The 24,493-nt window shown below is 42.2% G+C and overlaps 1 protein-coding gene across 1 annotated transcript in view; it reads left to right on the plus strand.

Moving 5' to 3' along the window:
- Positions 1–16,853, plus strand: part of LOC115176785 (serine/threonine-protein kinase 40) — a 29,467-nt gene extending 12,614 nt beyond the window's left edge. The window contains exons 7-11 of the mRNA XM_029737076.1: positions 6,944–7,059; positions 9,099–9,243; positions 9,811–9,930; positions 10,174–10,258; positions 13,210–16,853. Coding sequence (XP_029592936.1) covers positions 6,944–7,059; positions 9,099–9,243; positions 9,811–9,930; positions 10,174–10,258; positions 13,210–13,431 — 688 coding nt within the window. The 3' untranslated portion in view covers positions 13,432–16,853. The remainder of the gene's footprint in view (positions 1–6,943; positions 7,060–9,098; positions 9,244–9,810; positions 9,931–10,173; positions 10,259–13,209) is intronic.
- Positions 16,854–24,493: the final 7,640 nt, after the last annotated feature.

The following is a 24,493-nucleotide window of genomic DNA, read 5'->3' on the forward strand; positions in this document are numbered from 1 at the left end:
CATATTCATGGGTCTGAATGAGTTTCATTCATGCATACACATATCTAAATAGTAGTGCCCATACATCACCTAAAAGCATATTAGCCGCTGCAAGGAAGTGTTTACTACCGCAATTCCTTCCCTCTCCCCCCACTACACACGAACATACTGTGCAGCAGTGCATCCCAATCCTGGTCAATTTAAGGCTTGATGATTAATGGTGAGCGCTGCAAAAAAAATCTAAGTGCTATTTTTGTACCATATATTGCTATTTTATTTGCGATGTATACATCAAAACACTTGGCTATGCTGTTGGCATCATACAATTTAGAATGACCATTCTATTTATATGGTAGGATTACAGTGGGCACTTGGAATGCAGTTTTGTTTGGTATGACAACTAATGGAAAAAGGGAGGAGTTGGTTATGACAGTAGGAACCGAAGTGTTGGTCAGTGTTTCCCATGGGACCCTAATTAGATTTAAATAGATACATTCAGACAGAATTTAATATTCTTTGTCTTTTCCTCTTTGATTTTAAGAACAAGCTGTTGCACAACCAATGCTGATATACTCACTGGTATTAGGCTGAATTAGAGCAAATGTTTGCTAGCAAGATTTGCCTTATCTCAGTGGAGTAAACTAAATTTGGCAGCTTGGTAAGACCAACAAACAAGTGTTTTGCAGAGAGCAAGTTACACAAATGAATAGTATAAAATAGAAAACGTGGATTTATATTAGTGAATAGCTACATTGTTCATGTTTGGACAAATCTGAGAGCTTTCTGTTCGGTCAGTGCATGCATAGATTGGTTGGTTGTTTAGCGCACGCCTTTATTTTGTTGCAACTATGAGGGGAAAATAGAAGGGGTTGGCTTAGGGATGACAACATGCAAGCTATATTTCGTCTCTGTTTATTTAACATTTGCACAGTGAGCAATTGTCTCTCAAATACATTGTTTGTTAGCTAGCTAGTGATTTTTCTTATTTAAATTAGAATTTTTTACCATATTAGCATTGACATGAAATCAGTCAAAACACCTCCAAAACAAGACATTGTATCAATAACAAGATGAAACAAGCCACTTATGATTCCCCACATGGCAGTTTCTTATTATTCTTTCTAGCAATCTTGCCATCCAGAATCTCAACAACACGCTGACTTCTGCACTATGGAAGCGTGCACGTCGTTTTCGTGACATTGTCAGCTAACCCGTCTATAGTGAAACTAGAACGATATTGCAGCCTCTTGCGATATAGATATTGTCGATGTCAATATCGCAATTTTAGATTAATCGTGCGTCCCTAGTGAGCGCCATTTGGCAGCGGTAGTGGTGACGAAAGAAAGTGTTTTGTTGTGGCCGGTGGGGCTGCTGCACGGAACGAAGCAGACGAGTGGAACACTGTCCCAGCTGGAGACACAAGGAGAGGCCTGCCAAAGGCCCTCCATAGCTCAGGGCTGACTCACCATGGACACACACGTCTCTCACTCTCACACACACCCAGCCCTCTATTTACTTTCCCTCCCTCTGTCTGTCAGAAGGCTTTTTTTTTTCTCACACACTGTCTTTGCTCGTTACTCCTTTTTCTGTTTTTCATGATTCCTTTCTTCCATTCCCTGTCATTGTCTTCCTTTTTTGTCTTTTGCCTTTACTCTACGTGTCCTCGCTGAGTGTGCATGCATACAGTATGGGGGATGTATGGAGGAAGGCCTCACCCAGATTTGGGATATGCAACAAACCATTTTTTCCATTTTACACCAGACACTTGTACATGTGTGAAACAGGACAAATGTAAGCACCCCTATCATAACTTATTTCATCTGTTGCCTAATAAACTCCATGCTGTCCCCAGTCCTAGTGGTAGGCTATGTTGTGTGGTCCTATCATCGTGTGAATCCAAGTTTACATCGATATGATTGCTATTATGTAAAGGCTGCCATTAATTTTAGACAAAAAGAACCAACCGTGTCGAACAAACAAATTGCATGCCGACATTTAAAAATGTACCTGCATTTCCTGTTTCCATCAGCACGGTCGTTACTTTTATTTTTTATTGTTCAGGTAATTTGTCTGCTTGAAATGGATGGAATGAGGCTGTTATTGCATCTTGCCAGCAAGTTGTTTTAAATAGCTGGTGTTTTGTAGGCTAGTAATTCTTAAATTAGCTGTTACATTGCGGGTGTACTTTAGGGTTGTAAGATGTTTGGTTGATTGCAAACTAGACTTTAGAGGCTGCACTTGTCAGGTCATCCTGCTCTCTCTCCCCTGTCTCTGCACAGTCTTTAGACTGAGTTGCGATAGTGCTTGTTTGTCAGCATGCTTCAGTCAGCTGACACTTGACACTGACGATGACATCAACCTCTGCGTATATTCCCACTGACTGTGCTGAAGATTAGTTTACACCTGTACAATCTTCTTCCCTTCACCAACTTCTCCCCGTCCTGCAAAGCTCAGTGTGCTGTATCATTGTCAGGAGTTTGCTTATGCTGGAAAAAAACTTTGCAAATCAATTTTAAAAGGGTTTGGTTGATGGTGCCGGGTCCACAAATAAGTAAAAAAGTGACATTACAAAAATAGGAACAGCTTTTAGTTGCATTTCGAAGTCGGTCTGTGTTTAAAACTGGAAAGCGAAGTTGACTTTTTTTACAATGTAAATTCTGTTTGATGGAACACTAGTCATGCACAGGTAAATCCCCAAAATGTTTGAGAGAAATGCTTGACCTCACCACACTGTTCTGCTGTTTTTCTAAAAATAAAATCTCAAAAATAGCTTCAATAGCTGAATTTTTTAAATGTATTTTTAGTTTATTTGTTAGTGCAATTTGTTGAGCTTCATGTGGAGCCAGCGGGTGCCATGTTCAACCCCTTTCCCATCAGTCAAGTTATTTTGGGCAGGATGAGGGGGAGTCACTGGGGATGTGGCGGTTTCTGGTTTCCTGTCTCCTGGGATCACACGACCAGAAAGTGGAGACGGTGTGGTTCTTTTGGTCCCTCCAGTCCTAAGGGTCCCTCTCTCTCGAGGCGAACACGCTATCTCATTCATGGAGAGGATACAGAGTAAGAATAGCAACCACAGTTGTGTGATGCATGCAGGCGAAAGAAAGGCCCCCTTCATAAAGTAGCTTTTTATCGAGAGCCCTTCAAGCGTCACCTCCTGTCATTGTGAATTTCAAAAGGCTACTGTATTATAGACGACTCATGTTCACAAATCATTTTGAGCAGCCTCAGATGGTAGACTGTAGACAAAGGTTTCCTCTTCAAAAATGTTTTTACAATGTGGCATTTTTTTCACAGCAATTAACCTTAGCCTAAATGTGGCCTTCTGTCTGTGTGAGCAGAATGTGAACTGCATACAGTGTGCAGGTGAGAGAGAATAGGGGAAGCTGCATTGACCTCGGTCCTTGGAGAAAGGGGATGTGGGTGAGAACGTGATCTTGAGTAGACCAAGGCGCTAAATTGCAGTTGTGATTGTGTAGCCTGTGCATGCGTGCGGGTGGACTTCAGCTTGTGTGTGCACTTTTCCTTATGTGCTTTGCATACACATTCGTCAACCCAATGGCATGCAGGATTAGTCATCGAGATAATTATCCCAAACCACAGGTTGACTCACATGTTTGTCAGTGTAGCCTTTTTTTTTTCTCTCTCTACATGTTCTGGAAAGGATGGGGATACTGTATGAAGGCCTACCATTAAACCCTTCATGCCCCCCCCCCCCACACACACACACACACACACACACACACAAACACAGTTTATCTACGATGACTCATACAAACATCTGATAGGCCTATGATGTTTCCACAGAAACCAATATGATGTCCCTAGCTACGGTGCTTGAGCGCCAGACTGTCTGGCGTTTACACTGTCTCTAGATATCACTGTCCTCCTGGTTTCGAGTTGTCCCTTCAACTGGTGGTGGTGATCGTGTAGTCTTGTTTCTTTGAAACTTCCTCTGGTTTCTTTTAAGATGACGATAAGGAGTCCATAATGCTGTGGTCAGTTAATTGTGATGCAGTGAAATTAAGCAGTGAGTGAACTACGCCTCCCACGTCAGCCAGCATCTATTTCATGAAGCATCGTGTGTCTTCACAGGCCTACCAAACACTCCTTTTTTTTGATGATGAGGCAAACTTTAACAATCAGGAAGTGGAGTAGAGTTTCCTGGGTCATATTCATTAGGGCAGTGGTTCCCAAACTTGTTATAGTCCCGTACCCCTTCAAACATTCAACCTCCAGCTGCGTACCCCTCTAGCACCAGGGTCAGCGCACTCTCAAATGCTGTTTTTTGCCGTCATTGTAAGCCTGACACACACACACACACACACACACACACACACACACACACTCTATACGATACATTTATTTAACATAAGAATGAGTGAGTTTGTCACAACCCGGCTCATGGGAAGTGACACAGAGCTCTTATAGGACCATGGCACAAATAATAATCTAATTTTTATTTAGCCATCTTACACATAAAACCTTATTTGTTCATCAAATTGTGAATGACTCGCCACAGGTAATGAGAAGGGTGTGCTTGAAAGGATGCACATAACTGCAATGTTGGGTTGTATTGGAGAGTCTCAGTCTTAAATCATTTTCCACACGGTCTGTGCCTGTATTTACTTTTCATGCTAGTGAGGGCTGAGAATCCACTCTCACATAGGTATATGATTGCAAAGGGCATCAGTGTCTTAACGGTGTGATTTGCCAAGGCAGGATACATTGTGTAGCCCAATCCAGAAATCTGGCAGTGGCTTCTGACTTTAAATTCAATTTTCACAGAACTGCTTGTTGCGATTTCGATGAGGCTCTCTTGTTCAGATATCGGTAAGTGGACTGGAGGCAGGGCATGAAAGGGATAACGAATCCAGTTTGTCATCCGTTTTGGTAAAGTACCTGCGTGCTTGTGCACCCAACTCGGGTGCTTCGCTATATCACATTTGACATTGTCCGTAAGCTTGAGTTCATTTGCACACCAATTATACAATGATGGAAAGACCTGTGTGTTGTCCTTAACACAGGCTGAAGAGCTCCAACTTTTTAGCCTCAATTTTGTCCCGCACATTGAATATAGTTGCGGAGTGTCCCTGTAATCCTAGATTTCAGATCGTTCAGGCGAGAAAAAACATCACCCAGATAGGCCAGTCGTGTGAGAAACTCATAATTGTGCAAGCGGTCAGACAAGTGAAAATTATAGTCCGTAAAAGTTTAAGCTCGTCTCTCAATTTAAAAAACAAAAAAACATGTCAATACCTTGCCCCTTGATAACCAGCGCACTTCTGTATGTTGTAAAAGTGTTACATGGCCGCTGCCCATATCATTGCATAGAGCAGAATATACACGAGAGTTCAGGGGCCTTGCTTTAACAAAGTTAACCATTTTCACTGCAGTGTCCAAAACCTATTTTCAAGCTCTCAGGCATTCCCTTGGCAACAAGAGCCTCTCGGCTGCTGCAGTGTACCAAGTCGCGTCGGGAGTAACTTGAATGCCGTTACCACTCCACTATGTCTCCCTGTCATGGCTTCTGCACCATCAGTACAGATGCCAACACATCTTGACCACCAAAGTCCATTTGATGTCACAAAGCTGTCCAGTACTTAAAAAAATATAATAATCTGTTCTGGTTTCCAGAAGATGTTTTCCTTAATTGACCCCCCCCCCAAACGTAACGGACATATACCAGGAGCTGTGCCCGCCTCGTTTGTTGATTAATCCAGCTGTAACGCATAGAATTGACTGGCTTGTATGCGAAGCAGTAATTGTTTCAAAACATCTCCTGCCATGTCACTGATGCATCGTGAAAGTGGTGTTTGATGAAGCAATGTCGGTATAGTTTTTTTGGGCCTTTTCCCCCCAAGCATTGTCCAATCCATATCTGCAGCAGCAGGAAGAATTGTCCTCCACAATAGTATGGGGCTTGCCTGTCCTAGCCACTCGGTAGCTCACCATATAAGACGCTTCTAGCCTCTTATTAATGGTATCTGTTGCTTTTATACGTCTTACTACTCTAAAGTAGTCTTAATTCTCACTCAAACTCCCATGGCTTATTTTTCAAATTGGCATGTTTTGTTTCTAAACGTCTGCGCAAGAGTGAATGTTTCATCGCGTTGTGAGAGTACTTTTGCGTATACTGTATAACACACTGTGGCTGAGGAAGGGCACTACTCCCAATATAAGTGAACCCCAAATCAATGTAGTTCTCATCATATTTGCGCGTCTTTGATGGTCCAACGTCCCGGTCTGTTCAGTGGAGGAATTGATGCAGCTCGGCTACATCAGATTAACAACTGTCGGTGTCCATGCTACCTGGGCTAACAACAAATGTAGAATTACTGATGCTAGCATTGGATGTGCTCATGGAAGCAGAACAACTTGTGTCGTCAAGTGCAGGTGTAGTACTGCTTGTAGTAGCAGTACTACCATTAGAGCTGGTGGTATGTGTCTCTGTGGACACGGGCCTTTATTATTATTATTATTATTATTATTATTATTATATATTTTTTTTACCATTTATACATTTTCAAGCAAACGGAATGAGCAGCAGCTACGTTTGGCTACATACGGACTGTTAGTGGAATTCCCGCGAGAGAGTGACGGTTAATATGATTGGATGTTAATTATTTGACTAGACTACATGTATTTGGCATTGTTATTTCGCTGAACACTATATGGTTTTATTTTGGGCACTGAAACGAGGCTACTCAGGCGAGGGGGGGGGGGGATATAAATGGACTGTTTGAAAATGTAAAGAGAATTTTATTTTTGTTTATAAAAAATGTGACTAATTTTTATTTGACGTACCGCCGACGGCATTGCGGGTACACGTACCCCTATTTGGGAATACCTGCATTAGGGCATACTGTGCTGCATTTCGGTCTTTCGCTCAGTTTCTGACTTTTTTTTTTTTTTTTTTTGAATCTACTGAATATGACCCTGCTGTGTGTTGGTCTCTGTACCCTAGGACTCATCGGATTACCATCACCAACTTCTGCCTGGGCAAGCACCTGGTGAGCGAGGACGACCTGCTGAAGGACCAGCGAGGAAGTCCAGCCTACATCAGCCCTGACGTATTGAGTGGTGAGAGGACACACACAGATGGCATGTGAAGGGAAAGGAGAAGGAAGTTCTCTATCAGTCTGTCACAAATGCTACTGACTGATGCCAAACACAGTCGCATAACAGTTCAATTGAAACTTCCATATCTCCATACTTACTTTATGTAACAAGTGGATGCAAATCATATAGGCCTATTGATTTCCAAGGGTAATTCACATGTTATTTTTGTAATGTGGGTTGACTGATAAGCTCCTGTTTATATGTTTTACTGTTCTGTTGAAAGGAAGGGTCAGCCTAGTTTAATCTGGGTCGAGCTGGGAATCTGCGAGTCAGTCGGAGGCTTGCGTAATGTTTGGCAGTCCACTGTTGTTGGTTTTTCTGGTTATTAGGCAACACAGCCTATTTTGCAAACTTGGAACATTTAGTGAAGGCTGAAAATATCTCAAGGCTTTTTTTTTTCTTTCATTTATTAACTTGATCATCTCAGAGTTGCATGATGTTCTCTCGTGATAAGCCATGTATTAGGGTATGTGGTGTTGATTTGTTTGGTTTTATTGCAAACATGTTACTGTGCTACATTTTGCTATTAGTTTAACCGCTTGCTGCAGAGACGGCACACAATATTCCATCACTCAGTAGTTTGTGCACGAACTTCATGCGTACACTGAGGTTCTAACCATTTGAAAAGTTACACTCAGCCCTTCGGTCTAGACACGATTGCTGGGAAATGTGTGAAAAGAGCAGATTTGGCTGGTGTTTGCTTCCCCTCTCTCCATTAAAACACAGAACCTAGGCATATATGAGCGGAACATTGACAAGTTGAAAACAGAACAATGAAACTGACCTCCAGTGAGTCACACTGATGACTCACCGAGAGGGAAACTACTCCCAACCCCTCCCCCTTGTGTGTGTGTGTCAACTGCATTACCATTATTGCCCCATGGGCAGAGGGAGGGAAGCAACTCTTTATAACAACACTTGCCTCTGGTCTTATAGCAGAGCACCCTGCTCATTGCTCCTCCCTTACCATCACTGGCTTCTGACTCATCATGCCTTTACTGTTTCATAGGTTTAAGAATAATGGAGGTACAGTATTGCCAGATGTAACTGTGGTTGGGAATTTCTTGGAAAGATGAGCCTAGATCTGCAGTTGGAGAGAGCGGTAGTCACATTGTCTTCTGTTTGTGTTCCATTGGTTAATCATTTGTTCTGTGGTTGTTAATGAGATTCTAGGTATTATGTATGGTTGTAGAGGAGGACAGTGGCTTGAGGAGTAACAACAAACGATGTCGTTTGTGGTTGAATTAAGATTTGAGTGATTGTACTGGTGCATGTACGTACATGAACCATACTGTTACATGATATGTAAGCCTATCTGCAAAACATGTTTTTAAGGAAGCGTCATTTTCTCGGTTGCAAAAAGTCAAACATTAACCAGGTTTCCATCCAAACTTTTTATGCGAGTACATGTCAGATACAAAATGTCACAACAGGCCTGATGGAAACGGTAAACTTTCGAAATGTCAACATGTTTTTTGGTGAACTTTCCAAATGTCGACAAAACAAAAAATACTAGTTTTTTTATTTTTGTCAGGAAAATTAATTGTGAGAAATGCTGGTTGAAATGCTTTTATGCTCATTAATATAGTAACATATCGATAACTTGGACACGCAAAAGCATGCAGTTTATTAGGCTGCAGATGAAATAAATGATGAACTTCACAGGATGGGTGAAAGTGCATAATGATGAGCTTGATGCTCCTTTCCAATAAATATCAAGGGTCTTATTCTCATGTCATGATTGTCGATGCTTGGCTGCCGTTTGACAAATAAAAACTCACGCTACTTTTTTTGTTGTTGTCCAGAACAATAATCTCATGTAGGCTATACGTGCTCTCTAGCCAACAGCGCTATCTGTAACAAGTCCAGTTGATGGAAATGCATCTCTGGTGGGAAAATGCGCATATTTTTGTTGTTGTTGCATAAATCTGTCGCCAATTGTGCAGAGACCTAGTTCGTGAAACATTTTTAAATGAATCTATTAATGTCTTCCTTTGCAGGCCGGCCATACCACGGTAAGCCCAGTGACATGTGGGCCCTTGGCGTGGTGCTGTTCACTATGCTCTACGGCCAGTTCCCCTTCTACGACAGCATACCTCAGGAGCTGTTCCGCAAGATCAAGGCTGCAGAGTACTCTATCCCAGAGTAGGTCAACATACAACCCACCCCCCCACCAATACAGTACCACACATCCCATACAAAACCACACAAGCATTATTGCTCCATGCACCTCCATACAGAGTTGTGTGCTACATGTCGTACGACACCTTCCATCCCTTACAGCGTCACACAGGCATTATTCAAGGCCCTTTTTATACTGCGTTGGTGTGAATTGGAAGATGCTACAATGATGCTTATCATGACAGTTGGTCTACTCAAGGACTTTGTCAGAATTTCACAATATCAATTTAAGTTCTGGGCCACACACTGTTATAACTAATAGTAATATATGCCATTTAGCAGATGCTTTTATCCAAAGTGACTTAGTCATGCATGCATCCATTTTATGTACAGGTGATCCTGGGAAATCGAACCCACTATCCTGGCGTTGCGAACGCTACACTATACCAACTGAGCTACAGAGGACCATGCTCTTGTTGGTTCCTACAATGTATTATTCAACAGTTTCTCCTTCTGGTACTGAAGGCCATAAATATAACCCTTCCCCCTTTTTCCCTCTCTCTTTCTTCCCTTTCCTCCCTCTCCCCTCAGGGACGGGCGTGTGTCGGAGAACACTGTGTGTCTTATACGGAAGCTGCTGGTGCTAGACCCCCAGCAGAGGCTGACCGCTGCTGAGGTCCTGGAGTCTCTCAGCGGCATTATTGCCTCATGGTGAGTCACGCCCCCTGGTGGACAGGGAGAGAACTGTAAATATTGCCAGTAGTGGTTTTGTGGTAGAAAAAGTGCTAAACAAAAATATATTCTCATCTGGTGTGAGAATATCATCTATAATGCCATCAAGATGTTTAACTTGGTGCAACGTAGCGTAATAGATTAATTTAAACGCTGCACAATAGAATCATCAGTCAACCCTTGCTGTGTCGATAAACTCTATTTTGTGTGTGTGCTTTGTAGGCAGTCAGTATCCTCTTTGACCGGTCCTCTTCAGGTTGTACCGGACATCGATGACCAGGTCAGCCACCCAGAGCATCTCCAGGAGGTGAGATCCCTGTGGTCAACAACCCCTTGACCCACCTTCAGCCTTTAGCATTAACGCATGGCTAAGCTCACCCAAAGCCTTCTGGCGAACAGAGCCAAATGCTCCTCCCTTACTAACTGGTGCGTTGGTGTTTGTTCTCACTGCGCCACCATGAGGCAAGCACTTTCATTACATTTGAATCCAATCTTTTTAAATCTAAAGGTGGTGTAAGAAATACAAAAATGTGTACAAGTATGGCTTGACAAACATTCTCAGTCATAAAACTGTATTTTCAAATCAAAATCAAATTGTATTTGTCACACGCGCTGAATACAACAGGTGTAGACCTTACAGTGGAATGCTTACAAGCCCTAACCAACAATGCAGTTTAAAAAAATTATAATAATAAATAAAAGTAACAAATAATGAAATAATAACAATAGCGAGGCTATATACAGGGGGCACCGGTGCGGGGGCACTGGTTAGTCGAGGTAATATGTACATGTAGGTAGAGTTAATTAAATTGACTATGCATAAATAATAGCGTAGCAGTAGTTTAACTTCTTGGGGCTATGTGGGACGTTAGCGTGCCACCCGTGGCGCACCCTATCAACAGCAGGTGCATTTCAAGAGCGGCAAATTTGAAACCAAATATAAATAATTTCTCAAACATACAACTAACTTACAGCCTTTGAAAGATAAACATCTCCTTAATCTAACCACGTTGTCCGATTTCAAAAAGGTTTTACGGGGAAAGCATAAAGTTAGGTTATGTTAGGAGAGTACATTGATAATAGCTGTGTGTAATGCATTGTCGATTCAAAGACCGGCGTCACCAAAACCATAAAATCAGCTAAAATTATGCACTAACCTTTTACAATCTCCATCAGATGACACTCCTAGGACATTATGTTAGACAATGCATGCATTTTTAGTTCTATCAAGTTCATATTTATATCTAAAAACAGCGTTTTACTATGGCGTTGATGTTCAGGAAATCGTTTCCCTCCAATACCGGCAGTCAAGTCATGACAACAAAATAATAAATTAATATTAGAAAACATTGGTAAAATATTATATTGTCATTCAAAGAATTATAGATTTACATCTCTTGAACGCAATGGACTTGCCATATTTAAAATTAACCTTACTGGGAAATCACACTTTGCAATAATCTGAGCACTGCGCCCAGAAAAATACGCATTGCGATACAGACTAACCGCCATGTTGGAGAGATCTAAAATCGAAAATACTATGTAAATAATCCATTACCTTTGATTCTCTTCATCAGATGTCACTTCCAAAGAATCCCAGGTCCATAACGAATGTAGTTTTGTTCAAAAAAGCTCATAATTTATGTCCAAAAACCTCCGTGTTGTTAGCACATGATCTAAGCCAGCCGGACTTCACTTCACATCACGAACGGAAAAAATATATTTACGTTCGTTCAAACATGTCAAACGTTGTATCGCATAAATCATTAGGGCCTTTTTTAACCAGAACATGAATAAAATTCAAGGCGGACCATTGGGTTCTCTTTTAAAATGTTTCGGAATGAGAGTACCCACCATCAACTCGTGTGCAAGGTGTCTAATGGGCCATCACAGTTCCAAGGCTCTTATTCGGTCAGATCTCACTGTAGAAGACTCAAAACACTTTGTAAAGGCTGGGGACATCTTGTGGAAGCAATAGGAAGTGCCAAAACATTCCTCACCCCCTTTGTTTTTCAATGGTATAGGCTTAAAGTCAATTCAACACATCAGGTATCCACTTCCTGTCAGAATCTGTCTCAGGGTTTTGCCTGCCAAATGAGTTCTGTTATACTCACAGACACCATTCAAACAGTTTTTGAAACTTTAGGGTGTTTTCTATCCATATATAATAAGTATATGCATATTGTAGTTACTGGGTAGGATTAGTAACCAGATTAAATCGGGTACATTTTTTTTATCCAGCCGTGAAAATACTGCCCCCTATACCCTAACAGGTTAACAGAGGGTGGGCAGCAATGCAAATAGTCTGAGTAACCATTTTATTAGATGTTCAGGAGTCTTATGTCTTGGGGGTAGATGATGTTTAGAAGCCTCTTGGACCTAGACTTGGTGCTCTGGTACTGCTTGCCATGCGGTAGCAGAGAGAACAGTCTATGACTAGGGTGGCTGGAGTCTTTGACAATTTTTAGGGTCTTCCTCTGACACTGCCTGGTATAGAGGTCCCGGATGGCAGGAAGCTTGGCCCCAGTGATGTACTGGGCTGTACGCACAACCCTCTGTAGTGCCTTGCGGTCGGAGGCCGAGCAATTGCCATACCAGGCAGCAATGCAACCAGTCAGGATGCTCTCAATGGTGCAGCTGTAGAACCTTTTGAGAATCTGAGGAACCGTGCCAAATCTTTTCAGTCTCCTGAGGGGAAATAGGTTTTGCTGTGCCCTCTTCACAACTGTTTTGGTGTGCTTGGACCATGTTAGTTTGTTGGTGACGTGGACACCAAGGAACTGGAAGCTCCACTACAGCCCCATTGATGAGAATGGTGGCGTAAGTTAATCAGCTCTGATTTGACAAGGACGCTGATCTCTTAATCATTAACCAGGCTCTCTAACTTGTGTTCATTGTGTAACAGTATCTCTGTGTAACAGCAGGGTCGTGTTCAGTGGGCACCAAACAGAAGAAAACTAACAAACTGGGAAGGGACTACCTGCACTTGGTAGACCTGGTCCAATAAACGCTAATTTTAGTTTTCTGTTGCAAAATGTTAAGACATTTTCCATGATGTGCTCTAATGCAGGGGTTTTCAAACCTCTCCTCAGGGACCCCCAGCCATTCCATGTGTTTGAGCTATACCAGAACTAGTGCACCTGATTCAACTAATCAATAACAAAATTGTAAAATGTCACTGAGAAGAGTTTTGAAAACCACTGCCCTGATGAACACGACGCAGTGTGTAACTAACTAATAAGCATCTGTCTCTCCCAGGTGAAAATGATGGAAGAGTCGTCGCAGTACGAGTTTGAGAACTACATGCGCCAGCAGCTGCTGCTGGCTGAGGAGAAGAACACTATTCACGAGGCCAAGGCCAGCTTCCTCGCCAAGCGCCAGTTCAGCGCCATCCCGCCCGTGCGGCGCCTGGGCCACGATGCCACACCCGTCAGCCCTCTGGATGCCGCCATACTGGCACAGCGCTTCCTCCGGAAGTAGCCCCTTCACCCATCACCTTGCCCTCTGGGGGACAAGTAGGGTGGGGGACACAAGGGTTGGGTCGGGAAGGTACCCTGAAACTGAGAATATATATGGGAGCTTAGCCCCAGCCTGACCCTCCCTTGGATAGAGGGGTCCCTAGCTGTGGTGAGTTAGGTAGGTGGAGTGGGAATAGACATGGGGGGGGGGGGGGCAGAACTGATCACTCACCTGACAACCTCTCATAGTTTTCACACTTCAAGTCTGGGTGTTGGTGGTGTGCACAGGAATGGCATGGCTGGAGAATCTGAAGATCTCAACCAAAGGCTCCCACTGAACCCCCCCCCCCCCTTAGCCAGCCAGCTATGGGCACATATGGACTCAGCCAGCCAGCTATGGGCACATATGGACTCGTACAGGCCAGGGGGATACCAGACACGCGTGTGTGTGTTTGGACATGAAAAGCCCCCCCCCCCCCCCCCCCACCCCATTTGTTTCCCTTCGCTGAGACCTGGCCATCGCCCTCCTACCTACCCCCACTTATTCTTGAAAACCCTGAGCAATACAGGGCCAGTAGAACCATGTAGCAACCTTCCTCTAACCTCTCTCCCATCAACTCTCCAAACTGAGATCACTTGATCATGGACGTAATTCACTCTCTTTAGTTTCCTCATAACCAAAATGATCTGGACTAGTCCCGTCTCTAAACTGACGACTTCAAATCTACCTCTCTCAATCTTTATTTTTAATTTTATTTTTTGTGTGCATTTTACATCATGTCCACCATTCTCGGAAAACAAGGAATTGTCGGGGTAGTGTTGTCACCGTAGACAGAAAGCATTACTATGTTTTGGTGCATAAAGGTTTGGAATGTGGAATATGAATAAGCTTTTTTCCTTATGACTAATAACTAGCATTTTACCCTTCTATCTATTCTACATTGAAAATGCTAACTATCAAAGGGTGGCCAAATCGCCTACTTCTAAGTAGAAGATTGCATTGTTTTCTTGCTTTCGCTCTCATCCCCTGTGGAACCATTTTTTTGCATTTAGGTGTCAAAAAGCCATGTTATTTAAGCCCAGTGAGTCAGTGCAGACCCTTAAACTAGCCATCCTTCCCAATCTGTTTATCTTGCCTGCCTCAGTTGCTTGCACATACTGAGAACATACAGGCTTTTCTAAGACCGGCTGGACTGAATGTGTCCGCTATGAAAGATGGGCATCCCTCATGTTGCCCCTGTCTTAATCGTGAATGCTCCAGTGTGTAGCAAAGTTTCAAATCAAACAAAACCGTGATGATCATAGTAGCTCTCAAGCCCTTTTAGCTGTTGTAAGTTATATTGTAGTAGCTGATCATGAGACTTACTATGATGTTGATAGTGATAATTGAATAGTGTAATATTTCATAGAGAAACTCAACAATGAGGTGGTCTGTCGCGTTATGCACGTTCTCAAGCCTCCCTCTGCTGGCGGTGCCATAGTGGTGCCTAACGTCGTGATCAATCCAACCATTCTGCACAGAGGCTAACGGCTGTTTCGTCTAAAGTACACTAGTGTCCTGGAAATAGGATGACATTGCTAAAGTAGGCAGATATTTAGTAGGAAAAATGTTTGCCATTATGTCGGGCAAATTTACTTTAGACAGATGGCAATGTTGTCATTTGTTAGCAAAGTTTGTCAAAAAATAGCTAGCAATGTTGCTAAGCTACTAACTTGTGAACAATATTAGTCATCTGTTCACATAAGCTTGCCCATCTTTATAGGTATTCGCATTGCTTAGGCCTTCACCCTATTTATATCCAAATTGATCACGAGTAGAAACTTGAGTCAGTTTTGTCCTATTTCATTGTATATTGTCTTTTTCCTCCATTTCATGTATGTTTATTTTGTTATTTATTCACTGTCCATTTTCAGGCATCAAATCTATTTTCCATTTTAGCTTTAAGCAAGAAGTGTTCTGGTTCCATTTGTTTCTCCAAACATTCAAACTTGAGCCGCCATTGCAGTTTTTTTCTCTCAATCAGCCATCTTCATTAAAGATCACTTTTTATTAGGTTTTACCATTGCCACACACTCGTGGTCGATTTAAGCTACACTAATAATGAGACTGACTCCGCATAGTTCTATTTTTTACACAAATAATCGTGCATTATGATGATTTATGGTAGTGATCTGTTTATTACCCTGATCCCAGTTTTGTTTGTGCAGTCTTGCCAACTCCTGTTGCCTTGACAACGACCAGCACAAACAGATGTGGGACCATGCCAACTGTTTTATCGCCCCATACCAGACTTTTGGTCAGTATGTAAATATAATACCATCATTACAGCGACAACACCAGTAGAGCTTCCATCTAGTGGAACGATATCAGCTCTGATCAGGGGTACATTCACTAAGGTGAAATGTTGCAGATAGGAATGTGTTGAATAGAACTGACATGATTCCAAATTCAACATGACCGGAAATCATATCTTCATCTGAACGTTTTGTAACATTGCACACTCCTGAACAGCCCCGCTTTAACACAAATTATATATAGACATGCATCGGAGGCAATGCTTGCCACCACATTTGAAAAAAAATCATAAATGTAATGAGATTTTGAGATGTTAGCTTTTTTCCCCACCTCAATGTGAATTTCTGGGTATAAAAGCAGTATTGTAGTTGATAGTGTGTCAGTAGTTGATGAGAAAAGGGTATTTCGTGTACACCACAGCCCTTGCTGAAGTTGAAGGCAAATTTGTGATCCCATCTTACTTGAGGGTGACCATAACCCACTATTGGATATAAATATGTAGGTTTATTAGGTAAGACCCTTGATAGTAATGTGTTATTTGTAGCATTATCAAGATAGTGTTCACATTTGGCTGTTGGAATTGTCCCATTTTTCTATGAAAGTTGTCCCCTTCATAGACGTTCTGTGGACTGAAAGCACCATACGAAGCATGATGTTGAGCTCTTTGTAAAATGTGATTTTTGCATGATTTTTACATTTTTTTTTTACTTGCAAGGTGGTCCCACAATTATAATTGCCTAAAATCCACCAACCAGGAAGAATTGGGAATTTGAGTCTTACAGAAAAACCTAATGTTTTTCATAATACAACCGATTTTCATTTAATGAACATTCAACTTAATTTTTCATTTTTTACCATAATTCTAAAATGGGGGAAATGTCTGTCAGTTTAACGATGTATTTGATTTGCTGAATATTTCAACTGGAAAATAGATGATGGTGTATGATGTGGTGGTAAAAAATGGTTGAAAACCAGCAGGATTTGTTGTAAGCTGCTTTGTTGGATATGGGCGTCTAATACAAAAACCTGGCTAATTGTACAGAGATGGGGGGGGGGGAAAAAAAAAAAAGTTTGTATAAAAGACATATTTTTGTACTTCATCAAATCTCTACATGCATGTCAGCAATAAACTTTGATATGGAAAAATACACTATTCCTACTATTTTATTTCATGTGAAACTTTAAATGTTGACGATACTTCCTGTCATTGCCAGTAGGTGGAGTACTTTCTCAAAGAATAGAAATGCATTTGCTCTATGTATAACCAAGAACACCAGATATTGTGTAGTAATGATGATAATGACCCCAAGTGTTGAATCCCAAATCGTCAATGAAACCCTATGTATTCAGTTCACAAAATGGAAAGGAATGGTTATCTTCCTATAGTTATTACTCTTCAGTCTCTCATGCCGTTAAAGAATGTGTATCGACTCCCTGCAGAGAGGTGTGTGTGAAATACTCAATTGAAAGTGTATTTTCTCTCTGAGGGAGTTTTGGACCATGGGCCAAGGTAGATTTGCTCCAGCAGGAAGGCCCTTGCTGGTCCCCCTGCACTGTGACTCCACTGCCTCACCTCAGCCCTTTAAACACACACACTCTCCTAGCGGGGGATTCATTTCTTAACACTTTGCATTTGCTAACGCACACAAAAGCTCCTGATCGGTCCTGTAACATGGATTCCGGTGAGATAATTTAGTTATGGATGGGCCTTTTTATTTTTTTATCTTATTCACAGAGTGCCGGCTGAGCTGGAAGAGTTTGGTCTCTGGGACAGGGCGCAAGCTATGGCCAAAGACTCCAGTGACAAAAGATTGTTGCTACCTTACGTCCCCACGAGATGAGGACTCTGTAAAGTAAATTATTAATACACTGATTGGATAGCATATGTTCTTCAGTTCCTGTCTGTACAAGAACTCTGCCGTGATGCTGCTTTGCTTTCAACTTGCTCTGATGACATCAGAGGGATTCGAAACGGGTCACCTAAACTCCTGCCAAACAGCGCATCACTCAGTGACTAGCGGTCTCAGCAACAGCACAAATGTATGTGTGGATAGACGAGGGGTTTGACACGATACAGAGCCTTGCCCATCCCTCAGAGACCCCTACAACTAGAGTATGTCATGGTTGGCTGGGCCTTGGCCACTGGAGGCTTGGCTGTACCCCACCCCTTCATCCTTAGCTGGGGGAGAAGAGTGGTCTCCACGGGGGTCGGCTCAATAGCTCCGAGCCGCCAACCATATTAATAGAATTACTAGAATGGTTGTCCCCGTTCAAGAGGACATTCTGAGGCTTTTTCACTATGCAGATGCGTTTCAATTGAAGTGTGTGTGTGCGTTTCAGCTGTGTATCCTGTTGGGCTGATGCATTCTCTGGCAGGCTCTGAACAAAAGGCATTACACTTTGGCTCTGCCATTGTCATGATGTCCTGATTTAGCTCATAAGAGTTTGCCTTTCATGCCACTCCAACGTCAACAAAGAGGATCTCCTTTTGCGGAGTCTTAAAGATGCCACAACTGATCATGTTGCAGTCTTTTGTAAACACTTCAGTGTCCAAGGTTGGAAATAAACAGCCAAGTAGTTTAGAATGATTGACCTAACTGACTACAGGGTCCTATTGATTAGGGCACACCGTTGAAAACGAAAACAAGCGTTTCTTATTGGACAAATTCAGGTAGTCCCAACCTGTTTTCAGGACGTTTTCTTCCATTTACAACCCAGTTTTGATGTGTCCTGTGTGTCACCCACTCATCTCATAGTCAGTGTTTGATGACTTTCCTCTGAGCATCTACTTTCAGAATGTGCATGTGTTCACTCAGAATGTGCAAGGTTTCCATGTGAGTGGCCAGGGAAAACACTTGGAGAAAAGATTCCTGCCCTTCAGTTGTTGTTCGAACAACTATCCATCTAGTTTGAAATATTTCTGTCATTTTTTTGTTGTCCCAGTCTCTAGTAAATACAGGAAATAAACCCAAAGATCTAAGACTGGATTATGATGCAATAAACTGAGGGATTCATTGACCACGGGGGAGTTTAGTTGTACAGTCACTGCTGTGACTATGTATGAATTTGTTTTCATTTGGTTAGTGATGCAGTTTACAGCAACAGAATGACATCTTCCTGTTGATTTAATCAGACTTAGATGGATGGACACAGATCAAGTCATCACTGCTGAAGTTGATACCACTAATGGAGTTCTGAATTCCACATTAAATAGGACCTATAAATCCAGCTGAGTCTCTCATCCAAGCCACAAGGGCTTATTTCTGTCCCCACATTAAAGGGGACAGACAAATCCAACAATGGTTACTGACTTTCGACACATTTGTAAAGCTGGTGCCAGCTAAAATAAATACTTTGTGGCATTGGAGTCAGTTATGGGATGTAGACATGGGGAGTGTCCAATCTAAATGAATTAAGACAACTGCATAGGCCAGTGTTCACCACACATCACTGCTCTCAGTGAAAGACTTGTCCTGCACAAGGCATTACAAGTAGGAGTGGAAACATTTTGACATGTAAAAGTGTGTTTTTCATTGCCTGGCTCCCCAAACTCCTTGCTCCGGCCACACCACCCTAGTTTCTTCCCCGCAATGAGTCTGGATCTGAGTACCTCCCCAACGATTTCTAGAACGCAAACACAACATTCTAATTATTCTGATTGATCCCAGAAACCAATGGGTTCGGCCAGAACATACGTGGGTAAAGCAGCGTTTTGAAAATTCACCATTGGCTTTGATACTCTTGATTGGTTAGAGATGATCCAATGGCTGATGACTTTGTTTTGTACAACACCCCTCATTTAGATGTCACCACAAACGACTTCAACAATGACAGTCTCAGAATGAAGTGTGTAGCAAACAGAGCAGAGGAAGAATTCAGTTTGAGTCGTCAGGCAATGGTTTTGAAGGTGAATTCCTAGGATTTTGCATGGTTGTTCAGTTCAGTTTTTACCTATTCCACCCCTGATTACAACTGACTGTCTCAATAACTGTGTAATTGACATAATGTGATACAACAACGTTTTAAATAGAATGTCCAGAGAATATCGAGTGTAATCAATCCAAATTTCTGATCTGTTTTAGCCGCTCACGTCCAATCACAGGCTGATCTTCTCTTCCTGACACATGAGTCCAGCATCCTCCCCACCACCCACCCACCTCTGACTGAGACCAGGGTCGTGTTTACTGGCACAAAATGAAGGAAAGGTACTGTTTGAGCACGCTCGTTTTCCGTTGCAGCGTTTTGCTATAGTGTGCCCTCGTGAACTCAAGGGATTTTAGAGGCAATTTTTTACTAAACCTCCACATGTTGTACCTGCAACATAACCTCTAAGTCATCATCATCATCTGAAACACATCAGTAACGGCCTCTTCCCATGACAGATGATTGCTTTCAGTTGCCCCCTCCTGCTCCCTCCCTCTTGCTCTCTTTCTCTCTCTCATTCCCCTCTCTCTCTCTCTTTCCCTTTGTCTTTTTCTCTGTCTGTTTCTCGCTCAATCTTGTGCTCTCTCCCTCTCTCTCAATTCAATTCAATTCAATTCGCTTTATTGGCATGACGTAACAATGTACATATTGCCAAAGCTTACTTTGGATATTTACAATATAAAAATAAATAAAAATGAGAATCAAAAATTGTCAACGGGACAACAGTAACAACAATAACCAACGGTCAATATAACCATACATTCAACAATAACAATAATCATACAGTTGAGGACATGTGCAGGTTTATTGGTCTGTCAGACACTGTCCCTCAACTTATGGCAGGCAGCAATGTAGTGCGCTGCCAACCCACAGCTCTCTGCGTCCTCCCCCAACAGGATGGGTAGCCTATCCTCATCAGAGAGGTCTTTAAAACCTTGAATAAGGGTTTCAAATTTGGGGAAATGACACTCTCTAATTGTTTTATATTTTTGACATTTTGTCAGGAAATGCAGCTCCGTCTCAGGTTCTGCTGTTGTGCAGTGGTTGCACAGCCTTTCCTCTACAGGGAGCCAGGTTTTCCTGTGTCTACCCTTCTCAATGGCAAGGCTGTGCTCACTGAGCCTGTACTTTGTCAAGGTTTTTCTAAGGTTTTGATCAGTAACCATGGTCAAATATTTAGCCATAGTGTACTGTCGATTTAGGGCCAGATAGCACTGCATTTTGCTTTGTGTTTGTGCTTGTGTTTCCCAATAAGCAATGTAGTTTTGTTTTGACTGTGTTGTAATTTGGTTTATTCTGATTGATTGGATGTTCTGGTCCTGAGGCTTCAGTGTGTTAGTAGAACAGGTTTGTGAACTCAGCCCCAGGACCAGCTGGATGAGGGGACTCTTTTCTTTGCTCAGCTCTTGGCATTGCAGGGCTTGGTAATGATATGAGAGGGGGTCACTGTATTTTAGATGTTTCCAAAACTTAATTGCTCTTTTTTGAGTTTTTATTATTAGTGGATATTGGCCTAATTCTGCCCTGCATGCATTGTTTGTAGTTTTCCTCTGGACACGTAGGAGAATCTTACAGAACTCTGCATGCAGGGTTTCAATGGGGTGTTTGTCCCATTTGATGAAATCTTGTTTTGCAAGTGGACCCCACACCTCACTGCCATAAAGTGCAATTGGTTCAATGACATATTCAATTAGTTTTAGCCCAATTTTAATAGGTATTTCAATTTGAATTTGCTTTTTAATGGCGTAGAATGCCCTGCGTGCTTTCTCTCTCAGTTCATTCACTGCCTCATTAAGGTGTCCAGTTGAGCTTATTTTTAAACCTAAGTAATTGTAGTGTGTACAGTACTCTATATATTTTGTACCAATTGAGAACTTTGGTCTAATTCCCTGAGATCTGGATCTTCTCTGGAAAATCATTATTTTAGTCTTTTTGGGGTTTACTGCCAGGGCCCAGGTCTGGCAGTACTGTTCTAGCAGGTCCAGGCTCTGCTGTAGGCCAGGTGCTGTGGGTGACAGCAGGCATAGGTCATCTGCGAAGAGTAGGCATTTAACTTCTGAATTGTGGAGACTAACACCAGGGGCTGAGGATTTTTCTAGAATAGTGGCCAATTCGTTAATGTAAATATTGAAGAGTGCAGGGCTCAGATTGCAACCCTGACGAAGGCCCCGCCCCTGGTTAAAGAATTCTGTCCTTTTCTTACCAATTTTAATGCTGCACGTATTGCCAGTATACATTGATTTAATTATGTCATATGTTTTACCCCCTACACCACTTTCAATAACTTTGTAGAACAGTCCTGTATGCCAAATAGAATCAAATGCTTTTTGGAAGTCGATAAAGCAAGTGTATATTTTGGTATTATTTTGGTGGACATGTTTATCTATCAGGGTGTGTAAGGTGTAAATATGATCAGTTGTGCGATGTTTTGGTATAAATCCAATTTGGCTTTTACTCAAGACATTGTGCTTATTAAGGAAGTTTAGAACTCTTACATTGATGATACTACAGAAAACCTTCCCCAGGTTACTGTTCACACAAATGCCTCTGTAATTGTTAGGGTCAAATTTGTCTCCATTCTTAAAGATTGGGGTTATGAGTCCTTGATTCCAGATGTCAGGGAAATAACCTACACTCAGGATCAAATTAAACAATTTTAATATAGCCAATTCTCTCTCTCTCTCTCTCTCTCTCTCTCTCTCTCTCTCTCGCACTGCAGTGTAGCTCTTGCAGCGGCCCTGTCTTTTGGCCAGCTTGGCAATTGTTCTTGTCTGTTTGGAGTGGGTATGAATGATTCTTTCTCATCCCTCTTTGTGCAGCACAGGCACACAGTGTTCGTGTTTGACATGTTGCAGGGCAATGGGGGATGGATGTCCATTCCTTTCATATTTCTCTCTGGACTCCACTCCGCTCCACGTGGAGAAATGTACTTCTTACATAACTCTCTGGGGCGAGAGATGAGATGAGCCAATCCAACTGAACTGGGCCCACTCTAGGAATTAGGATAAACAACATGTTTGATACTTCAAAGAATGACGCATCTGAGTCTGGTCACTGTGCTAGAGAGAATTGGAATTCAGGCAATAAAGAGACACGTTTTTTAGAGTCCTCTGAAGGGGTGAAGATTTTCGGAACTGTCGTGCATTCTACCAGTCACTCCTCTGTACCATAGAGATTCATAGATGTCAATTCACTTGTCGATTGCTGCATACAGCAATGTTCAGTAACTTAATACATGCCACTTAGTGAGTGCATACATTTTTAGTATGTCTATGTGATCCCTGTGGGAATTGAACCCTTGACATTGCTAGCGCCACCGACAGACTATCCCATCCATTTAGCATGTGTGGTATGCATGGTTTCTCTTCCTTCTTCTTTGCCTCTCTCCCTCTGCCCATGCCATGTCTCAGGGTATTTGGGATATCTAAAATGGCGTGTGAGCGTATCTGTCATTGTCAAACTGCCCGCTAACTGTGAACATCTGCCAGGGGGGAGGAGAAGAGTGAACTTTTCAATGGGAGTCCTTGTCCGCGCTGTCAACGCAGGATACCGGCCCACCACAAGGTGAACAAGGTGTGTGTGGCTGTGTGTGCGCACGCTCTGGCTGCCTGCCTGCCCGGGTGTGTGTGTGTGTGTGTGTGTGTGTGTACGTGCAAATGTGTGTAGGTGTGTTTGTGTCCCTGTGCGAACATGCAAGCATGTGTGCACAGAACACGTGCAAGAGTATGCATGTTTGAGTTTCTATACATGTATGAGGACACTATGCACTGTGCAGAACAGTATTGACTGTGTTCATGTGTACATTTGTGGAGTGGTGTTTTGTTGGTGTTTGCACTTTTACTAATAGTATGTCTTGGGAGTGGTACAGTTAATCATACAGGTGTGGGCATGCTAAAGTTAACCTGCACTGCAGTTCAGGTAAAAATATTTGCTCTAAAAAGGGACGCAATTGCACTATCGGGTATATTTCAGAAATGTATTTAACTGCATAGGTTATTGTTAGATGTTCGCTGATGAAGTTGCTGCTTGGCGTCACCCAGCAAGAGAGTTTGTCACAGTAACAATGGACCGTTGCTGCAACAGACATTTTGAAAAGGAACCTTTTTAATATCCACAGCTGTACTACATATCGTTGGTGTCTTGTCTCACTTTTGCTCCTCCTACCATACTGGGTCGTGTTTATTGGGGCACACCGTAGCAAAACGCTATGCAACGGGAAACGAAAACAAGTGTTTCTTATTAGACAAGTTCAGGTAGTCCCTCCCTGTTTGGGTCTGTTTTATCCCATTTGGTGCCTACTGAATATGACCCAGTTTTCTGTTTCACTTCAGGAATGTCTATCCTTGCCCTTACAGGAAGCCAGTGCGATGGTTCCCAACTGTAATGTAATGTATGACGCCTCACAAATGCAAGCACCATTCAAATCTACTTTTCTTATTACAAACACACATTCATGGATAGAGTTACCTGTACCCACTCACATATTAACCCTATGCTGAATTCAAACTGAGGCATATTATGTGATGAATTGAAATAAGTATTGGTTGAAAATGACTTTGCTAGAGTTTTCATTTGGAATGCATAAAGAGACACCCAAGCCGATAGAAAGTGAACACAATTAATTGAGTCTGACATGAAATAAAAGTGGTTTGAACAAATGGGCCGTTGATGTTTTCCAAATGTTGAAATATGATGGTATCACGTCCAAACTTTCAGTCGTTTTGAAAAATATGTTTTTTTTGGTGCCATTTGGTCAATATCACTCTTACTCAAATACTCTAGCGGTCTCGCTGGATGATAGATCCAAGTACAGCCCAACTTAATGGATATAGACACACACACATATACACGGTCACATGTACAC

This window comes from Salmo trutta, chromosome 3 (genome assembly GCF_901001165.1).
Source record: "Salmo trutta chromosome 3, fSalTru1.1, whole genome shotgun sequence".
NCBI classification, from domain to species: domain Eukaryota; kingdom Metazoa; phylum Chordata; class Actinopteri; order Salmoniformes; family Salmonidae; genus Salmo; species Salmo trutta.